Below are 20569 nucleotides of genomic sequence, written 5' to 3'. Positions count from 1 at the left end.
GTGCAGGGATGATGAGCTCTCAAACATCTCATTAATCATCCCTGAGGCAGGGCTGCCACACATGGTAGAGTGGGAAATTTCTTTTTTTTTTCTGATGACTTTGAATATTACTTTCAATTCCCTCACATAGCCAATATCTTCTCTTGTTCCCTTTTTGGTTTTGTTTAAGGGTGTAGGGAAACCATTCTGTGTGCAACAAAGGAGAGGAACTCACAGCTGTATGTTTTGTCAATGAAGTGTTCTGTGAAATTAAAAAACCAACCATCCTTCCCTTCAAATACTGCCTATTTTCTTTTTCCCAGATCACCCAGTTCACTGCCTTTCTGTGTTCCCTGTGACAGGAGCATCTGGGCCACCAAAGTAAAGTTCAGTCTGACATTAACAGAGCGAGTCTGTGGAATTGAGGCCCACCCAAAGCCCATTTTGGGATAAATGCCCAGCTCAACACTGGCTGTTGGGAGACGGGAGAGGATTTACTTCCTGAAGCCCTGCCTTTGTGTTTCCTGCCATGTACACATTAGTCTTTGGTTAGTTGTGGAAACAATGACCAAAATGTCATCTGTGGGAACCTTCTCATATCCTGATAGTACATCCCTCTAGAATTTAAAGCCTTTTTATCTAAATCAGCACATTTAAACCATTCCAGTCAACACTGTATCCCACAAGACTATGAACTTCCCTCTCTATGTTCAGAGCAAAGGTGGCTGGAAATGTGCTCTGCCTGGTGTGAGCTGGGTACACGTGAGCTGCTGCTGTGGTATGGTGCACTTCCAATGGCCATGGGACAAAGAATTCCTTTGGCTCCAGGGGTAAAGGAAGATTCAGGCTGCAGAAGCTCTTGGCTTCCTCTAGTAGAGGCTTTTGGCTGACCAAAGGCTCCTGGACATAGTGCTGATGGCTTCTGCAGTGATGCTCTGGAGCTGGGGCTAAACTTTCCCTTGGCTGAAGGGACCTGCAGAGGCTTCAGCAGGGAGAAATAATCTATGGCAAACCATAACAGGGCTTGTTTGTCTTATGCAGAGTATAAACATCCCACTAATGATCAATGAATAGTGTATTTTTAGAAACAAGAGTAGCTCAATTCCCCAATCCAGATATGCATTCTTTCAAACTGGAGGATATCCTGATCCAGAATTTTTGTTTAGGCCCCTTTCCCTTCTTCTGTTGAAGCCTATGGCTGCCTTTATTGTGGGAAGTTAATAAATGAGCTCCTTTTTAAAGTGCTTGAAAATTATCTCTCAACAAACTCTGAATACGCTTTCTGTTTAGATCCAGCTTTTCCAGAGCAGAGCTGAATGCAGCTTTGGAAATCCTGATAAAGTTTCCATGTTCTGTCTCTTAGGTCCTTAGGTTTCCTGTGAATTTAGTGCTAGTGAAGGTGTTGGAATGGCAGCCTTGGAGATTGAAGTCTTCTTTCCCTAACACAGGTACAACGTGGAGAGGTGGCCAGTGTCCCTGGTGCTGCCCTGCAGTGTTCCTTGGTTTTTGACCTAAGGAGGAAACCATCCATGGGCTCATGGGGAGAACTGAGGGCCTCTATGGCCAGGGTGGATGCATTTACATTGCTAGACTTAAGCCATGGCTTAAACCAGTAAGGCTTGGTTTAAAGTATTGATTTTGATCTTGTTTTCCCCTCTTGGTTTACCCTGAAGGAGAATTTCATTGTCACTGGTCAGAAGCAATGAAACATCTGCATCTGCAGCACAGTGAGCTTCATCTCAAACCTTTTGCTATATTTTTTTATGCCACAGTCTGTAAATAATATCCATATAGTTTAAAATCTGTTTTTCAGACTCCCACTTTTGCATTTTATGCCAAAATGGCAATAACCCTAAGTTATTCTAAAAAGAAACATTTTAATTTTTTTTTTTTTTTTAGCCCACGTCTTGAACCAGGCTGTGTTGGGCTGGAATTGTACCTGAGTGACCCAAGAGCAGCAGTGTTTGTTCTTGTTGGTTAAACTGCTCATGTTAGACTCCTAAGAGACTCTTTTGTCAAGTTGTGCCTTGAAGAATAATTGCTTAATAGAATTGTTTTAGTTACCAAATATAACCAACTGTTTCTGGACAGAGAGTGTTTTCAGTCCTCTGTAACTTACAGTAGCTCTCCTCTTGGCTGGTTGGTTGGAGGAAGAAAACACAGGTTTTGGTTCACTTAAGAACACTTTTTTCTGAAATTTAGTGCCATTCACTGAGCCAGTGACTGAACATGAACTACCCAATGGCTTTTAAATTAAAATTGAACAATTTCTAGGTAGAGTTTCTGAATAGGATCAGAGCTGTTGACTTCAAAGATTTTTTTTTTTATGTGAATTATTTTAATCCACCCTGTCCATGGTTCAGTGAGAGAGGGATCTCTGTTAGATGGCAGAGCTGAAGCCTGTGTTCCTGAACCCTCTGCATGAAACCAGGATCAGCAGTGATTTCCTCACTAATGAAAAATTAGCCAGTGGTTCTGTGCTGTCCTGGAGTGGCAGCAGTCCCTGGTGCACTAAACCTTCTAAAAGGTCAAAGCACCCACATTCAGCTCTTTCTTCCACTTCTGGCCTTTCATTTAATAAATCATACTTTCATTTCTCCATAATACAGGAATGATGAACTGCCTGTGTCTGCTCTGGGGTGCTTGAACAATAAATGTTATGTAAATGTGGGTGCAGGGCTGCACCAGAAACCAGGGAACTTTTCGGAAGGCATGATCCTGATTTTGTGCAGATGTGTAGGGGGAAGTCAGATACAAATATAGACTTTATAAGCTGCTTTAATTCAACCCAGGCTATTTTTTCCATGTGGAAGTGGCTCCTGAAGCACGTCTTGGGGCCATTGCAGCTGCCCAAGTAGGCATCTCTGCTTCTCTGGATTTGCTGGCTGCTAGTAAAAACCTTTTGAAGCTCTGATTTCAGCTTTGCAAAGCAATTCTGTAAGGGCAGTGCTGTAATTACTTTGATTTATTCTTTTCAAATACTAGTGGAAAAAAAAAAAATCTGGGCTGCATTCTTAGAGCTCTGAGTGGAGTGAGTGCATTTCAGTGCACTAACAGGAATGCAGCTTTCCCCTGCCTGGGCTGGTGGATTTTCCTTTTCCTCAATCTCTTTTGGTGCTAACAGCTGCATTCATGGAACAAGCATGTGCAAAAGCTGTCCTGTGTATAAATTCAAAACTTCTTCTATTGCACTTGATTGGGATGAAGATGCTCTGTAAAACAAAACACCTTTTTTTTTCCACTCTCCTAAATCAATGCTGAATCTTAAAACGGGAGAAACTTTCTGGCCCCCTGTGAAAAGCAGGAATTTTCTCCCAGCTCTCAGCCTGCAGCATGGCTCCTTAGAAGTGCTGAACAAGTTATTCCTGCTTCCCTGCTGGAACAGCCACTGATCCTGATAGTATCAGCACTCCTGCAAAACTCCTGCCAGCAACGTGGTTGTGGTCATGCAGTTTGGGGTGAGAGGAGGGAGGGCGGGGAAGAGAAGGGAAGGGAAGGTGGCTCTCCCTGAGCAGTGGCTTTGCTTGTTGTGGAGCCTCTGCTCACTGAGAGCCACAGCACTGTGTCTTGGGCCTGGCTTTAGGATTAGCTAGTTTCCATGACCAAGGGGAAGCCTTTCTGCAAGCCAAGGAGCTTCCTCCTGGGGTTATTTGGGCTCCATTTAAAAGCTGGTGGCTTTGTCAGTCCTGTCCTAACCTGTCTCAAAGTATGTTCAGCAGACTTTCCCAGGTAATTGCACTGGGAGATACACTCAGCTGCAGTATTTCCTAGCCAAGGTCCTGGGAACACATGGCTGCCAACAGCTGCCTGCCTCTTGTCCTGAACTGTTGAACTCACAGGGAGCTGTGTCATCCCTTTTGTGGGACCACAGATGACTAGCAAGGTGATTGTGTTGGTGATTGTAAAGGTGTGTTCACCTCTGCAGCCCCATGCCCAGGGGAAGGTACCTTGCACTTCCTGGTGCGAGTGCAGATATGTGTAGAAGCCTTTTGGATGAAACAGAAACTAGTTTAAATCTGGAGAGGGCTGCTCCTCTCACCTTTGAAATGCATTTTGCTTGGTTACTTTGTGGTGAAATCAGTTCTCTGAGGATGAGCTAGTGCATCACCCCAAGGGTAACAGATCTACCTATGTCCAAGTCTCTTTAGTGGCAAGGAATTAGCACTGACCTGCCTCTGAATAGCTCCAGACTCCCCCCGACCCAGTATCTTCAGTTTTATTTCTTTTTCTGTCTGTGTCCATTTTCTTTCGTTTTGGAAATCAGGAGAAACATAGAGGTGTGTAAGCTCTGCCTCAACTACTCACTGGTGGTTGCCCATAATGGAATTTCCCTCCAGATAAAAGAGAGGGTACTCTACATTGCATTTCCATTGTGAGGCTGACAGCAGCTCATTGAGAATAGTTAAAAGACTCCCAGTTGTAGCCTGCCTTCTCCTGCAGTAACTGGTTCATGTGTTTGAACCTTGGTTTGGGAGACAAGAGTGTTTTTGGAGTAGGCTGCAGGGATATTTGTATTCTCTTTCTGTGAGTGCATCCCTGCCTTGTCTGGCAGAATCCTGGATGTGCACACCATTAGCCTGCTCCTGGGAGGGCCCCTGGGACTGTTCCAACTGTAGGTGTCCTGCTGACTAGCAGGAAGGATTGTGCAGTTCAAACACGACAGCAGCAGTTCTTTCTTCAGGGGAAGAAGTCAAACCAAGCCTAGAGCTGGAAGTACTTGAAAGAGCCAGTTCTGAAGGCATGAGCAATCCAGGCAGATCAGGAGCTCATGATAAATGGGACGTGAGAGCTTGGAGTCTTGCAGCCCATTCTTATGAAAAAGATCTTCCTTTTTGGACAGAAAAGATTCTTTCCCCTATCCCAGTGCTATTGCCAAGTTCTATTTTCTCAATATAAAGAGAAAACAGAATGAAAATAGGTCAGTCTAGCTCTGCAATCCTTGCCCTTTCCAGGGCTGTGTTGTTTGTGTTGCTGATGTGCAAATGGATTTATTAAAAAAATAAACCCCATTTCCTTGTTTGTTTTGCAATGCCCACTACACTCATCCCAACCCTCCTCCCACGGTTTCCTGAGCTGATGGGGGACATGACACTGCAATGATTCCCTGCTCTGCCTCGTGTGGAAGTTGGAAGAGTTGGGTCTCAAAATGAAACCCAACGGGTGGCTCAGCTCACGGCTGTTTTCATTCAAGCTTGCGTAGGAGACAGAGGCACTCAGATATTCCTTTGGTTATTTAATAGCCTCTGTCTGCTCAGGGCCTTTGAAAGGTGCTCTTGCTGCTTTTGGCTGTGGTGATTAATATGAATTCTTTGTGCAGAGGTTTCTTCTGTGTGAAGAAATCAGAGGCGAGTGCTGGGTTTTGCTAGGAACAAGCCTTTATGGCTTGGATCCAGGCACACACCAGTCCCCAAGGGAACACTGGAGTGTGCAGAGTTCACAGGCTGGAGAGCCAAATTCTATAGATTGCAGCAAGCAGACAAACCCTCTGTCTGTCTTAAGAGTTGTGGCCTTTGTGCCTCTCTGTGTAGCTGTTGTGTGAGCTTTGAAGCCTGGCTGGAGCTGGGAGCGTGGTGCTCCCAGCAGCTGGAGACAGAGCTCTGCAGGGGCTGAGGGGGAATGTGGGCACTGGGGTTTCAGCTGCATGGGGAGGGCGTTGTCTTTGCCTGGCTTGGAGTGGAAACTCAGTCCTAAAGGAAGCAGGAGGGAAGGAGAAGACTCTCAGAGATTGCAAGTGCAATGCCTTAGCACCTGGTTAACCTCCAGACTCCTTGTGGGAGCCTCTATGGGGTGGATCTTGTCTAATTGTGACTGAGACCCAGGACTATGGCCTTCCTGTAGTTTGGTAGTGTTTCTATTGTCAGTAAAAGTCACTTAGAGTTGAAACATTTGTTCAGCTTCCCTCTTCCCCAAAATCTGGCCTGTGGGATCCTGCCTCAGAATGAAAGGGGAGTGAGCAGGTGGGAGAGAGAGGAGCAGAGGACACTTGTTCCACATCACCTCCTGTCCCCTTTGAACACTGACTGACTCCTTCCTTGTCACCTTTATGAGGACATGGAGCCTGCCAGGCAGTCCCAGCCTGTGGCAAGTGGCAAAATTTTTTCCTGAGTACCCTCTGAAGCTCTCCTGATCCTTGGTTCACTACAGATTGCCATAAAACACGTTTAGCTGCTGCTAAAGAAAGAGAACTCTTGTTTTGTCTACAGGCTCTTTGAGGCACAGTCTCTCTCAGCCATTTCTAGTCAAAAGTGTTACCTAGGGGCAACAATGCTCCAGGCATCTTGCTTTTCCTGAGGAATGGGATCTGGACAGTGTTGTGTGTAAGTCAGGCAGCCTGGCAGGGATCCTGATGTGGCACTTCTCAGTCTGGGGTCCCAGTGTGCCTGTGGGAACAGGAGCAGCCCCAGTGCCAGGCACGGCTGAGTGGGAGCACAGCAGCAGAGAAGTCTGCAGGAGCTGGGACTGGTGCCCTGCTGAGAACTTCTCCAGGCACAGACCAGGGATGAGAGAGAGGGGGAAACACCCCAGTGAGCATGTAGCAACAGAAGTTTAATTCTGCTTAGCCAAACTCTAGCACGACACTTCTGTCTAGGGAGCTGCTTAGGCTCTGCAGGTGCCACAGACTGAGTTTCTCTGTGCAGGCAGTGTGTGCTTCTCAGCTGACAGAGCAAAAGTGAGACTGGGGAATAATTTTAGTTTGTACCAGTCCTCTCAGAAATCACTGGGATATCGTCACAGGGCCTCTCATCTGCTGGTTCTCTGATACACAGCTGGCTTTGGGGGGTTTGACATGAGGGAAAAAAGAGTCAGGGCAGAGTGTAGTTTGCTTTTTGTGAGTAAAGGTGTGTCACAGAGCTCACAGGAGGAGATGGGCTGCATGAAGCCTGAGGTCAGAGCTGGGGGCTGCTGCTGCAGCCAGCAGTGGGGTACCTCAGGCTGCTTGTGATTCTCGTGCTGCCAGGGGTACCTGAGCAAACAAACAGGTTTAAAATGAGGATTTCTGTGTGATCCTGACCTTATGGGACAGACCCCCCTCACTTCTCCACTGTCCTGAGCTGCCAGTGGTCACAAGGTGGTTTTGTCCTCCTTTGGATGGAGGCCTGACCCAGTGCAGTCTGAGCAACAGCAGCCCAAACATTCAGCTTTCATACTTCCTGCAGAGAGGCAGCATGTTGCTTCTCTGCTGTCCTTTATTCTTTGATACATCCTCTCTTTTTCTGTAACACATCTGCACAGCTCTACAGAGCTTCCCTGCTGTTGTTTGCTGTGAGCCCCCAGCAGCATGGGCAGGGAATAGATGACTGTGAGTACAGCAGATGCCAACCAAAGGGGCAGGGGATGGGTAGAGGCCCCTTAGACCCTGATATGCAGGATATTTGCTTTGAAACAGCTTGTCAAGTTTCCCTGCTATGTAGCACAGGGAGTGTTGTTTTGTGCAGAGAACCTTTACATCCCACTGGAAGGAGAATCCATTTCTGTGAGTCAGTCAGGGGCCATCAGACTCACAGGGAACTCACCAGCCCACTGGCTGCTGGTTGGAGATGTTCAGAGTTATCTGGGTGTTCACATCCAAGTCTGACATGTTTTGGCAATGGGGGCCAGGCAGTCACACAGTCTGAGGCATGAAGCTCACTTGGGGAAGCCTCCTTAATAATTTTGTCCTACTCTTCAGCTCAGAAAATCTATGTGCCTGGTTTATTTCTTTTCCCAGGGACGGTGAGAGCAGCAAGTCAATGTGAGTATTATTCTGCCCTGTCCTCCTTGGAAGAGTGTTGTTTTTCTGTTGCAGCCTGGTTTGGGTTTCTGGTGCTGTAAATGCAGGTCCTCCAGCATTCCTGGCACTCAGCAGCATCATGTTTACACCCCTTTCCCACCTCCACTCTCTCCTCTGCACTTTATTTCCAGTAAGTTCCTGACTTGCTGTCACCTTAGATAAGTCACTTTTCCATCTCCTGCTTTCCCAGCTGTGGAGGGAGAATTGTGCCTCTCTGCAGAGCTGGGAAGCTTTGAGAGTACCACAAAAGGAGCTAGATACAGGCTTGCTCTATTCATTGTGCTTGACAACTCAGTAAATAAAACTTCACTCAATTGCTCGCTCTGTAATTCACATATAAAAGACCTGTCACTCTGATCTCCCCCACACCATGCTTGAAATGCAAAGGATGGAGTGAGACCTTCTAGTAAAGCAGCACAATTTCAACACAGTGCAGAATGGGCTCTGAGGGTATTGTCATAAATAACTTAATGCACCTGCCTTGGCAGGAAGAGCAGAGTGCACATGGTGAACCTGCCCTTTGTCACGACCTTCCAGCATTTAACGTGGCTCTTGTGACACTTGGCCTTCTGGATCCTCAGAGAATGCAGGAACTGTTGCAGCTTTCCAGAGAAAGGCAGAGGGGTTTTTTGTGGGGCTGGAGCCTATCTTGTCACTGTGCTGAGGGAGGATGTTGCTGCAGTGTCTCCTGGGCAGGGGATCTCTCGCCTTCTCTCCGGTTTGTCAGTGTTCTCTGAGCACACAGTTGGTAATTTGACAAGAAAGGCTTTGGTGGTAAAGGCAGCTTCAGCTGTTCCCACCCTGCTTTGGGGTTCACTGCCTCATCTCCTGTGCCAGAACTGGGAGAGGCTGTGCACATCCAGCTCAAGATATCACCCTCCAGAAAGGGGGAGTGGGCAGGGAAATATCTCCTGGGGAGGACAGCACCAGGTGAGCTCAGGGTGCAGAAGATGGTGGATGGCAGCTGTGGTCCCATTCCAGATGTTTATCCCAGCCTGGCAGTGCTCGTGTTTCAGTGACAAGCTTTGAGACAGTGGAAGAATTGTGACTCTTTGGATGGCTGGGGTGGAAGATGGTTGGTGTCTCTCAGGTGGTGTTGGTAGCCCTGCAACACCCCTGGGGAAGCACAGGAGGGATTGAGGAGTGGGTTGAAAGGCTTAGCAGGATGGTGGAAGCCAAGCAGCATTTCCCACTGTGGAGCTGTCCCATGGAGACATGGTGCTTTCAGCACCGTGCTGGGTTGTCTGTTCCCAGTGTTAAGAGTGTTAAGTCATAGCTTGTTCTTCCATAGCAGAAATCAGGACTATGCTGGGCTTAAAGCCAGCTTAAAGTTAGGCCATGGATTTAGGGAGCAGGCCTTTGCCAAGCTGCTGCACCCCCCTGTACTCCAGCACCCAGGCAGGTCAGTATGGACACGATCAGACCTTGCCTGTCTGCGCTGCTTTCTCTTTCCTGTGCTCACCTTCTTGCTTTGACCTTTCCCTTCCCTCTTTGTGTCCCCTCTGAATGGCTGCCAGCCCCTGCCAGCTCTGCCCTTAGAGCTGCCACTTGTGATTCCTGAAAGGCCGACGGGCGGGAGCGAGCGAGAGCCGGGCAGCGAGCAGTCGTTTGTTACAGTGAGTTTTCTCTTCCCCCTTCCCTCAGATACAGCACAAAGAATCCCTCTCTGCAGTCCGAGACAGTTCACTACAAGAGAGGGGTAAGCCAGCAATTCTCCCTGCCTTCCTTCAAGATTGATTTCTCAGAGTGGAAGGATGATGAGGTAAGTGTCTTCTCAGTGTCCCCTTCTTTCCACACCCTGTTGTCCTCAAAGCACTGGCCTCTGTTTAGTGCTGTGAAGTTATGGCTGGGAGACACTTTCTCCCAGCTCCTCCAGTGTGTTGTGTGGGTACTGCCCTGGGAGGAGCAGTATGGGAACTTGGCAGGCAGATCAGGCCAACTGGGAGGAAATCCAGAGAAGTGACTTTTGATATTAGTGATCAGCTGATTTAGGAGGGAGGCTGCAGAGATTGCCACTGGAGCTTTTCCTGGAAAACCTGCTTTCCTTGGCCTTCCTCTCCCTGCCAACCATAGAGCTTGTGGGAACAAATGTCTGTCATGATCTCTGTTTTTACGGGTTTTTGTTGTAAGATTTTGGGGTTTTTTGGGTGGTCCTCTAGAACAGTGATCTCCAAAGTAAGGTGCATGCAATAAAATTCATTGGGCTGTGGCAAGGACTTCAGAACTACATGTACATAACCCACAGATGATAAGCACACATATCTTGGGAGTATGTGCTCAAAACACGTTACTGGTGGGATGAATAATCAGAATAGTGTGGAGACCACTGCTCTGGAAGAGTCCTGTTCTGTTAAAGGGCCACATCCTGCACTGTTATCTGTAGCAGTACAGTGTTGTGAAGGAAAGTTCTCCTTCTGGGGCAGATTTACACTGGTGCATCAATGCTGAATGAGGGAATGTTTTCCTCTTCTTAATTTAACCCATAACTGCAAACAGACCAGGGCTTGGTTTTAATTAAGGTCTGTGGCTTTTCTGCATACCAAGATTTGTGGAGTCCTGTTAATTTTGGTATCTTTGGTATCTGCAAAATTCCAACATGGGCAGTAAGCCTCTTGTTTCTGAGCCTTAAAACTTTCACACAAAGGCTTCCCCTGCACATGGCATAGGGCAGGAAAGCCTTGGTCTTTCCCCTGCTCTGTGCAGAATTGTGGTAAGAGATTTCAAAGGCAGAGTAGTTGTTCTGTAGCTACTGCTAATATGTTGGTTCCTGTGGACCCCTCTCCCAGGAAGTGCACACTGATAATGGTGTTCATTTCCTGACCCAAGCCTGTGCAAGTGTATTGTGTATGTGAACCTTGCTAGATAACTCTACCTATTAAAAAAAAGAAGAAGAAAAGAGGAAAAAAAAAGTAATGTTTCATGTATTTGAAAGATTGAATGGCTATTGTCCTGAAGTTACAGTTACAACTATAATCAGTCCCGTGCCTTAACAAATGCCATGGTGGTTACCAAGAGCCTGCAGAGTCTGGTCTCCTGATGTCTTGGCTTCTCTGCCAATAGATGATTTCACAAGTTCAGCCTACAAAAGCCTGGAAGAGCTGCTTTTCAATCCTTTCTGTTGTCTGAGAGAGCTCAGTTCCCTTTCTTCTTAAAGAATTGAGAAGCTTAATTTTTACTTTGGTTCCTGTCAGCAAGGTTTTAACTCAAGTACTAAAATCATATCCCTCTGACAGCTTAAAGGAAAAGTGAGTTTCCAGCTCTCTTTGCTTGTTCTGCTGCATCCTCTGTTTCCTCTTTTTTTCATTGGTGTTACTGGGAGCTGGAAAAAATGTGGAACAAGCACTGTGATTCCAAAGAGTTTCCCTTCCCATGTCAGCTCTGTGTTACATATTGGTCCTTGTCCTAAATCTTCCCAACTTGCCACCAAAATGCAGCACTTTTATCTGAGACAGCTGGCAGTGTCTTAGCTGTGTGCAATTGACATTTCAGATTTCTTTCCAGCTTCGTTATTGGTTTTTCTCAAAACCCCCAGATTTATTTCATATTTTTGCTTAGTGTAATACTCGGATATGATGTAGATCTTGGCTGGGGAAGAAGGGAGACTGATGTTATGTTGAGTTGTTCTGTGAAAAGCTTTATAAAAGTTTATTTTATCTTCTTCATTTACTGATTTGCTTGGAAATTATAAGGCATGGCTTGTGTCAAGTGAGTTGTGTTCAGGGCCCTTAAAATGAATGTGAAATAGTGCCTTAAAGAGGCCTCTTTTGTTCAAGAACACTGGAATTTATATGGTAAAGCAACCTCAGTTCTGTGATGAGACTTTCCCTTCAAATGTGTTCCTCCCTTCTTTTGAGGAACTGGAGCAAATCAGGCTGCAGATGATGTTGGGGCTATGGCAAAGGGATGGAAACCCCTAAGCACTGTCTGAACTGCTGCAGCACCTGGAATTGGGTCTCAGTTTTCATGGAGAAACTGAAAACAGATTACCTGGAGCATCAGGGTGAAATGACATCTTTTTTTCAGTCTTGGCAAGAGATGAGACAAAACCATCCAAGTTAGTAATTAACAAAACCAGCAGAAATCCAGTCCCTGAGCCACTTCCTTTCCTGGCTTAGGACAGTGTTTGTAAGGTTGCCTTTTCCTTGTATTTCTAAGATGACACGGAGCTTTTGATGTGCTTTAATGAAGTGTAGGGCAAAGGGAAAAACTGAGACTGTTTCCCTTGCACTCAAATTTTCACTATCATCAATTAGAAACTCAAGAACCTGCATTTTATAACATGCCAAGAGATGAAAATCAGTCCTGTGTTTCCTTAAAGTGTTGTGTGAGCGTGAAGTTTTGCAGATTTTTCTCTTATGTCTTCAGAAACTTCATACCAGAGCCAGGGTCTCTTTGTGGTGTTGGGAGCACAATGTGCTGCTGTGCTGAGGCCAATATATCCTGTTGTGTGGAGGCAAAATTGTGGCACTGGATATATTTGGAGAAACTTTTCCTAATACAAATAACTGAGAAGACTTTTAGGATCCATGAATTAATGAGAATTAAGTAGCATTTGGAATTCCAACCGAGATCCTTTGCCTTGCTTTGCTGGTGTTTAGTTCCATGTCAGTGTGTGTATGCTGGAGTTGATTCCCTTTTAAAGTTGGTGCCTGGAATTTTAAATCCTCCTGTATCGATGTAGGATGACCCCCATCTGGGGAATAAGGTGCTCTGACTCCATGGTTTCAGAAGGCTGAAGAAAAGCTTTATGAAGCTATACTATATTACACTACATACTGTACTATATCAAACTATACTAAAGAAAAACCCATGAGCCCTTACAGACAGTCATGACACAGCTTTGCCCTCATTGGTCAATCAATCTAAGCAACCATCACCAGAGTCCAATTAAGAAATCTTTCTTCGGTAAACAATCTTCATAACACATTCTACATGTGCTAAACAACAGATGCAGCAAGTAGAGATAAGAATTGTTTTTCTTCTTCTCTGAGTTTTCTCACTGCCTTCCCCAGGAAAAATCCTGGGGAAGTTGTGCTGCTGCTCTCTGTGAAGAGAGCTGTGGCCACACTCCTGCCCTGTCGTGTCCTTCTGAGGCAGGAGCTGGGGTTCTGTCAGAAGGACCCTTCACTGAGCTAACATGGTCTCCAGTGTTGTCTTCAGGCAGGTCTGGTGTGAGTTGTGTAACCTCAGCTCATTTCTTTCCCTCAGCTGAACTTTGACTTGGACCGTGGCGTGTTCCCTGTGGTCATCCGAGCAGTGGTGGATGAAGGGGATGGTAAGAGTTGATGTTCTGTTCCCATGGCCTTCTCCTGCCTCTCTCTGAGCTCATGTGACCCCTTTCAGGACTGGCCTCCTTGGGGAACCTTTACAGAATAAAAATATTTCAGGGGTTCACCATAACTTCCCTTTATTAAAAGGGCCAAGCTAGCCACATAAAACCCATACTTTTAAAAATAGCCTTCATTTTTTTTACAGGAAAAATGGCAGGTATTTAGTGTTGGAATAGTGTTTAGGAGAGCTCCTGGCTCTGCCACCAGTGCCAGGCACACAAATTAGAGCAAATGACATCCTTGCTTGTTGGGTTTTGCTTTTGCAGTTTATAGGTCAAGGAGGGTGGAGCTGGTCTTTTCTCCTTTTTGGAGGGGTCAGTTTCTTCCTAAAAACCTGGAAATGGGCAGAGAAAAGGAAATGGCTTTAAAATACTCAGGTCAGTCTTCAGCTTCATTCAGCAGTTTGAAATTACGCTTTTTCTGAGGAAGTTGAATTGTTATAATAAAAGAGCAGAACCTTTCAGGAGAAATAATTGTTGATTAAATTTTAAAAATAAATAATAACTAATTGTAATTTGTAATTATGATTAATTGATTATTATTATTTAAAGCACACTGCTCTTTTGGAGAGGTCTTTTGGAGTCCAGTGAATATTTAGACTATTTTTAGATTGTTATTCACCTTACATGGTATTTCCCTTAGGGGATGTGTGCTTTTGAGCTCATCTGGAGTGTCAGCAATGAACAGGGCACAAGGAAGTCACACTTTCTTTGAAACTGGGGGCTTTTATGGTCAGCAGGACCAGCATTTCACTTCTGTAACATTTTGTACAAAATGTAAGATAATTAGAAAAGAAAAAAGATCCATTGTTGATCACATTGTTTGGGTCAGTGACTTGCTCAGTTTCTTCTGTTGTAAATGTGAAAAAGCTCAAAAACTCATTACATTGTTTTACAGTCTTCCAAGCAGACAGAAATAGAACTGAATAAGCCAATTTAAAGTGTGACTAACAAAGCACAGTGCAACATAAAGGAAATTACTTCTAAAGTGCATCTATTTTTAGTGATTTCAGGCACTGTTAGTAAAATCGACATATATGTGTATTTCTTGACCATAAATATAAAACAGCTTCCTCTGTTTATGGAACTTTTGGCAAGGTGTTTATAATCTCTAATGTTGGGCATGTCTAGAAGGATCAAAAATAGAACAGGAGGCAGTATGGGAAGCATACATTTATGCACATACCATGCCCAGCCTTAGCCAATAATCTACTCCCATCTATTTTAATAACCTAGAAAACCAACTGCTTTTAAATCCCCTCCTGGAAAGAATATCAGCACAAAAATGTGTGACATTTGAGCAAGATTTGAGGAAATTGTGTGTTTTGGTTCCTTTTTTAACTGATGGGACTGGAAGGAGCTGGCATGGTGTGTTTGGAGCACCTGGAAAATTACAGCTGTTAAACAAGGTTGAATGGTAAATTAAAATAGCAGTCGGGGAGAGGCTGGTTTGGACTGAGCTCTGCCATGGCTTGCAGTGTTTGCCCTGCCCCGTTGCTGGCAGTGGGATTGTCCCCAGGGAGAGGCAGAGAACAGGAAGGAAAGGTGCTGCACGGAGCAGGTCACACCACTGAACTGTTACCCCTTCCTTGGCCATTCAGACTGAGGAAGGGACCTGAATTTTGTTTACTCCAAGAGACAGAGCAGCCTTGCTCTTGGCTGGCAGTGAGAGGAGCAAGCAGATGAATTCCCAGTTTTAATTCCCAGGTTTTAATTCCCAGGTTCCTGATTCCACCCAAATTGCCACGACCAACCTCAGTTACCCAGCAAATCTGCAGGCAAATCTCCCCTCTCTCCATACAGCTGTTTCCAAACATGGTCTCAGTGCCATAGTCCAGGGAATTGTTTCTCTGCTGTCTCTGCTGTTCTGGGAGTTCAAAGGAAGCTGTGGAGCTCCTTTGCCTTTTAGACAGACCAGGAGCTGCTTCCTTGAGCTGCACCTTCCAGGCAGAGCTCTCCTGCCTGTGCTGAGCACAGCCCTCATCACTCCAAACATGCTTTCCTTCCCTCTGTGACTACTTCACAAGCCTTGTCTCCCATTTCCATATGAGGAGTCTGAACAGGATTCAGGAAAAGGATCCAACCAGCTGGAGCTGAACAGAACCTCAGAGTCAGAGTGAGAGAGACTGGAATTGTACCTTGCCTCCTCTTCTCTCTATTTGCTGAAGTAGCCAGGAATGCAGTACTGAAACCTCTGACAGCCCCTTCCCATTGCTGTGGGATTAAGAGGGAACCCTCAAGTTTGGAAGATGGAAAATGCTTGTCTTAGGGGAAAGCTGGACAGAGATGTTTCAGTGTCTGAAGTTGGTATGAGAAATAAATGTCTTATAAGCGTGTCTGACTAGACTGAAATAAAATGGTAAGTAACAGGGCTGGAAGTGCTGCCAGTTGGTGTTAAACCAGATAGATCTGTGATAAATTCAGGTAATTAAGCCCAGGAATTTCAGGGGACAGGAGAATCCCACTGAGTGCTTTGTTTTACTGTCCCTTTCCAACCTCTGCTAACAAAGTGGGATATTTTGGAGCACCCAGGACAATGAAGGCATGGTTGTGTAGGGCCCACCACAGAGCCCAGCAGGGGTTTGTTCTTGCTCTGTTCTGAACCAGCCTGATGACAAGATAAGAAAAATTCTAAATACAGGAGAGGGTGAAAATAGAGCAGATGGCAGCTCAGAAATTGTAAGTGGAATAAAATTCAACTCAGGATACTTTTATGCTGGTACTGCTTGAGAGGTTTAACCAGTTTTGCCCTTTCTCTTTTTGCAGTGGTGGTTGAGGTCACTGGTCATGCCCATGTTCTTCTGGCTGCATTTGAAAAGGTAAATGAGGGGGTTTTTATCCCTCTGTCCCTGTTCTTGTGTATATAAACATTTCCATGGGTCATTAGTTTGTATTTATATAACACTTGGCGCAGCAGAGTCCTGGCCTGTACCTGGGATTCCTGCTTGCTGCTATAGTACAAGGAATCATTTGCAGCAGCTCCTGTGCAGCCTGTAATTATCATTTGTACCTGAGCTGGTCACTCAGGGAATGGCAGGGGTGTTTCCTGTGTTCCCATGGAGGGGGGAAGGTGTTGGCCATGGCTGCTGCCATGCAGTTTTCCAGGGCTTCATGATTTTTGCAGAACTGGATCTGCTGTGTCCAGACCCTGTTGCACTATTGTTAGGTCTGAGTTTACACCCAGGACCAAGGATTGGGATGCATCCTGTGTAAAGGCTGAGTTCCCCTGCTTTTGAGTGGTGTGTTTGATGTAGCTGACCCCTGCCTACATGGTAAGGCCAAGCTATGTGCACAAGTCTTGATAACAAACTCTCTTCTCTTGGTAACTGGACCCTGAAAACAGTTGCAGTATCCATAACTGGACCTAACCCTGTTGTGTCTGGTAGTGGTAATACTGCAGACACATTTTCTGGGCAGGTGATATTGCAGTGACAAGCTGAGGTGAGGCAAGAGGTGCTGGAGCAGAGCTGGAAATGTAGAGGGGAGCAGCATCAGTGCTGTGCTGTTGGAAATTCCCCACTTCCCAGCTGGCAGGTGGCTGACTTCTGTATCTCAGTGTGCCTGGTCCCTGCCAGGTCCTAATTCTGTTCCTCTGAGGTGGATAATGTGGATGGTGACAAGCTGAGTCAGAGGGCATGGCAAGCACAGTCAGTCCTAAGGAGGCATATGGCTGGAAGATGCTCTAAGTATTCTAGGTTGCTTTTTTTGTTGGACTTGATCTGTGAAGAAAGTGAGTTTTCTGTGTTAGAAAGGCTGCTCTGAGCACTGGCTTTGTAGGTAGCTTCACTCCTGGCAATTGGACATCTGTCAGAAATGAGATGGAGTCAGCTGCAGCACCCCTAGGACCAGGGCAGGGATGTTATTGTAGTTTCTTCTGGCTAATGTGCAAAAACAACGCACTGGAATCCTTCAGTCATACTTCAGCCACTTCTTATCTCTCATCTTCCACTGAAGATGCTTAAAACAAGATTAAAATCTCCCTTTTAATAAAAAGTCACAAGGCAAAGTACATGTTGAGTTCTTCATCTTCCCTGTTTGGTTAAAATATATTCCCCATCCTTAAAGTAATTGCAGCTTTTGAAGTGTAGGTCCATAAATCCAGGGGAGGTCCTTGATAAATGAGCACTGCTGATCCCCAGAGCTTGTTCAGAAGAAAAACAGACCAGCAGGACTTGGTAACTTGCTATTTGTATGTATCTTTAAGATCAGAAGAATAACCTGTGTGTAGTCTGACCTTGCAGCTCCTCCAAAGGCAGAAATTGTTTGCCTGAAAACAGGACTGTTTTGTCTGGGGTGTGATGTTGTTGTCCCTTCCTTCTGGGACTCCTTCTGCAGACCTGCAGCTGTTCACAGGACCTGCTGGAGCATCCCCTGAGTCTCCTTTGCTGCTCTCTAGGCTGTGGCAGGGGAGTTGGTTTCTTTAGTGGTCCTTGTAGAACTGGCACACTACTCCCATCACTAATTCTGGCACCAGGCATGCACAGAATTGTTCCAGCTCTTCCTGCTGCCACTGAGCAAATGAAAGGCTCACAGCTCTGAGGATGTGGAGCACATGGGACTTGTTTCTGACTCCATCCAGTGGACAAACCTTGTTCTCAGCCTCATGGCAGCCCCTTGCTCTGCCACTTGGTGTTACTTAGGGTGTTAACAAATATCCCCCACCAAGTCTTGCTGGACTGGCTGAAGAAGTGTCTGCACCCAGCTGGACTGCTTGCAGCCTGAAAGCATCCAGTGTGCCAGGGGAGTTTTGTGTGGGCTCTGACCCACTTCAGCCAGGTTTAACTTGAGCCAAGTCCAGCTGGCTCTGCACTGGAGCAGACCAGTAGCTCCCCAATACCCTGTTCCACTAACTCTGCTGGGAGGGACTGCTGCCATCCAGGCTGATACACACCCCACTGTCCCCTTAGTTAGCAGACACCAGCTCTGAAATGAGCTCATTCTGATTTGTACACTATTTAATACTGTTATTTGTACACTATTTAATGCAGCTGTTTAATGCTTTAATGCCTTTTTTATCCCTGCTAGCACGTTGATGGCAGTTTTTCCGTGAAACCACTAAAACAGAAGCAGATCGTAAGTACCTGTTTCCTTTCTGCTCTTAAAGACTTGCTGGTGTCCCATAAGTGCCTGGCTGTGCCCAGAGGGAGGGTTTGGTGTTCATTGAGAGCCTGAGATCTCACTTCCTTAGCTCTGATATTGTAAGCAAAGGCAGCAAGGTGCTGGCAACCCTTCATTTTGCCATTTTGTCCCCCATCCTGGTGTGGTGTGATGTGCAGAAGCTGGGTAGTGTCTTATCAAGATTGAGATTGCATCCAGTCCTGCATAGCCAGAAATACATAAGTAAGATTGCCAAGAATTTCAGCTTCTGAAAAGAAATCTGGTAGTGATTGTGCTGCAAGGATCAGTTTGAAATGTCTTCAAGAAAGAGATGAAATTTTGGTGGTTGATCCTTTCAGGTTTAGCTGTGTGCTGTGTTTTAGCTTTAAATGAGTTTCACTTCATCTGCTTACTTGATAGCTAGGGGTTTCTGATTTGAATTAAGCACCTTTTGCTACCAAGAAGGTCATTAAGTGCCTTAATAAGACGCTCTTTGCTCTAAGATGTTAATTCGAGTCCCTGGGTCAGAAAAGAGCTACAAGCACTGTCAGTAATCATAGTTCAAGATGGCATTTGGAAAAACAAACAGCACCACTGAAACTGAGATAGCATCTGCACCCTTAGGAGAACAGAGCAGAGGTGTAGAGTCTGGAGTAAACCATCTGTATAACACTGTACGTGCTTTGCCATCCCTACTTTTCTTTTGCCTTCCGCTCCCTGCCATTGCCAGGGTTGTGGGTACCTTTTGTGGGCATTGATCAGGAAGCAGCAGGGCATGAGCTGATCAGTTGTAGTGTAAGCACCAACCTGTCTGAAGAAAGTCAGCATGGGTGAATACAGTTGGGCCAGCAGAAAAACATGACCTGGGCTTGGCCAGTGACTTGGCCAGGCTGTAAATGGCAGCAGAAGCTTTTGGAAGGATGTCATGGTGTGGGACGGGTTGGAGAAGCATGAAGGTGAAGAATTGTGTACAACCACCTGCTCCTTCTGAACTACTCCGACTCTGAAAACCTAGAGTTCTTCCCAGGAAGAGCTTTGTTGCACTGCTCACCCTTTCCCTACTGGGACAGAAGCTCCTCAGGATTTTTAGAGGGAAGAAGTCAAAAGGAACACAGACTCCTGCAGAGACTCAGGCCTCTTTCTTCCTGACCTCTGCTGTGCTTTGAGCTGACAACTTCTGCACTTACAGTCGTTCATCATGATCCTCTGAGGAGTCAGGGTGCTGGAACAAGGCTCTTTGAAATGCCAAGTTACAAAAGAACATCTCCCACATAATTGTTCCCAAACTTCCTGGGTGAGTTGTGAGCCGCTGCAGAGGGTTTTGCTCAGCAGTCCAACAGCTGATCTCATTGCCATGAAATGCAGGCCTAGAACAGAGTGTCTGTGAGCTGCACACTGAGTTACACAGGGACACTCTGGAATTAGTTTGTTATCACTGCTGTGTCCCAGCTCAGAGCACTTCTGAACTGGCAAACGGGCTGGGTACAGCCAGCTCCTGCCCCCACTTTGCCATGTGTCACCTTCTGCCGCACTGGAATGCCATGGCAAAGCCACTCCTGAGAGAAGAGGAGAGGGAGAGGGAGAGGAGAGGCCAGTTTGACATGGAAATTACAGAGGCCCTGGGATTGATGAGCTCTTTTTATCATGGGGTGCTGGTGGCACTGCATGTTGGGAGCTGGACAGCTACTGGAGATGGCAGGAAAGTGTTTCCTCCCACTTTTTGTGAGATGTGCCTGTTTGGTACCTTGCAACCCCCTCACCCTTTTACCTGTTGTGAGGCTTTCTGTGGAGGAACACATCCTGCTCTGGGGAAGCTGCTGTGTAGCACCAGATCATGGAATCACAGAATTTAGGTTGGGAAAGAGCTGCAAGATCATCGAGTCCATCCTGTGACTGATCCCACCATTCCACCCATCCCAGTCGTTCCTTGAACACCCCCAGGGATGGTGACTCATCACCTCCTGGGCAGCCTCTTGCAATGTTTAACAACCCCTTCTGTGAAGAAATTCCTCCTGGTACCCAACCTGAGCCTCCCCTGGTGTTACAGATCCTTCTGCAGAGCCTTCCTACCATCCAGCAGGTAAACACTCCCACCAAACTTTGTGTTGTCTGTGAACTTACTGAGGGTACATCTGATCCCCTCATCCAGATCATCAGTAAAGATGTTTAACAGGACTGAATCTTGACTGAATCAGCCTCAGTGCTGAAATTCAGCTGCTCAGTGGGGTTTGCAGGCAGCTGCCAGTTTGCAGAAGTCATGGCTTGGAATTGTCCCAGGCTGAGGCTCTGAGCAACTTCCACCTGTGCCTCAAGCACCTTCTGCCACCACACCCCCAATTTAGAGATGCCACCAAGGGCCTGGGGGTGGCAGTAAATGACATTGCACTAACATA

The 20569-nt window shown here is 46.2% G+C and overlaps 1 protein-coding gene across 5 annotated transcripts in view; it reads left to right on the top strand.

Moving 5' to 3' along the window:
• MGRN1 (mahogunin ring finger 1) overlaps window positions 1–20569 on the top strand; it is a 50476-nt gene that overhangs the window by 17674 nt on the left and 12233 nt on the right. For all 5 annotated transcript variants that reach the window (XM_041462749.1, XM_041462751.1, XM_041462747.1 and 2 more), the window contains exons 5-8: window positions 9395–9512; window positions 12959–13025; window positions 15846–15898; window positions 18105–18152. In XM_041462749.1, the coding sequence (XP_041318683.1) occupies window positions 9395–9512; window positions 12959–13025; window positions 15846–15898; window positions 18105–18152 (286 nt within the window). The remainder of the gene's footprint in view (window positions 1–9394; window positions 9513–12958; window positions 13026–15845; window positions 15899–18104; window positions 18153–20569) is intronic.

The sequence above is a fragment of the Pyrgilauda ruficollis genome, unplaced genomic scaffold (assembly GCF_017590135.1).
Source record: "Pyrgilauda ruficollis isolate IOZ18807 unplaced genomic scaffold, ASM1759013v1 scaffold16, whole genome shotgun sequence".
In the NCBI taxonomy this organism is placed as follows: Eukaryota; Metazoa; Chordata; class Aves; order Passeriformes; family Passeridae; genus Pyrgilauda; species Pyrgilauda ruficollis.
The sequence above is the reverse complement of the archived record's forward strand: the minus strand, read 5'-3'. Positions and strand labels throughout refer to the sequence as shown.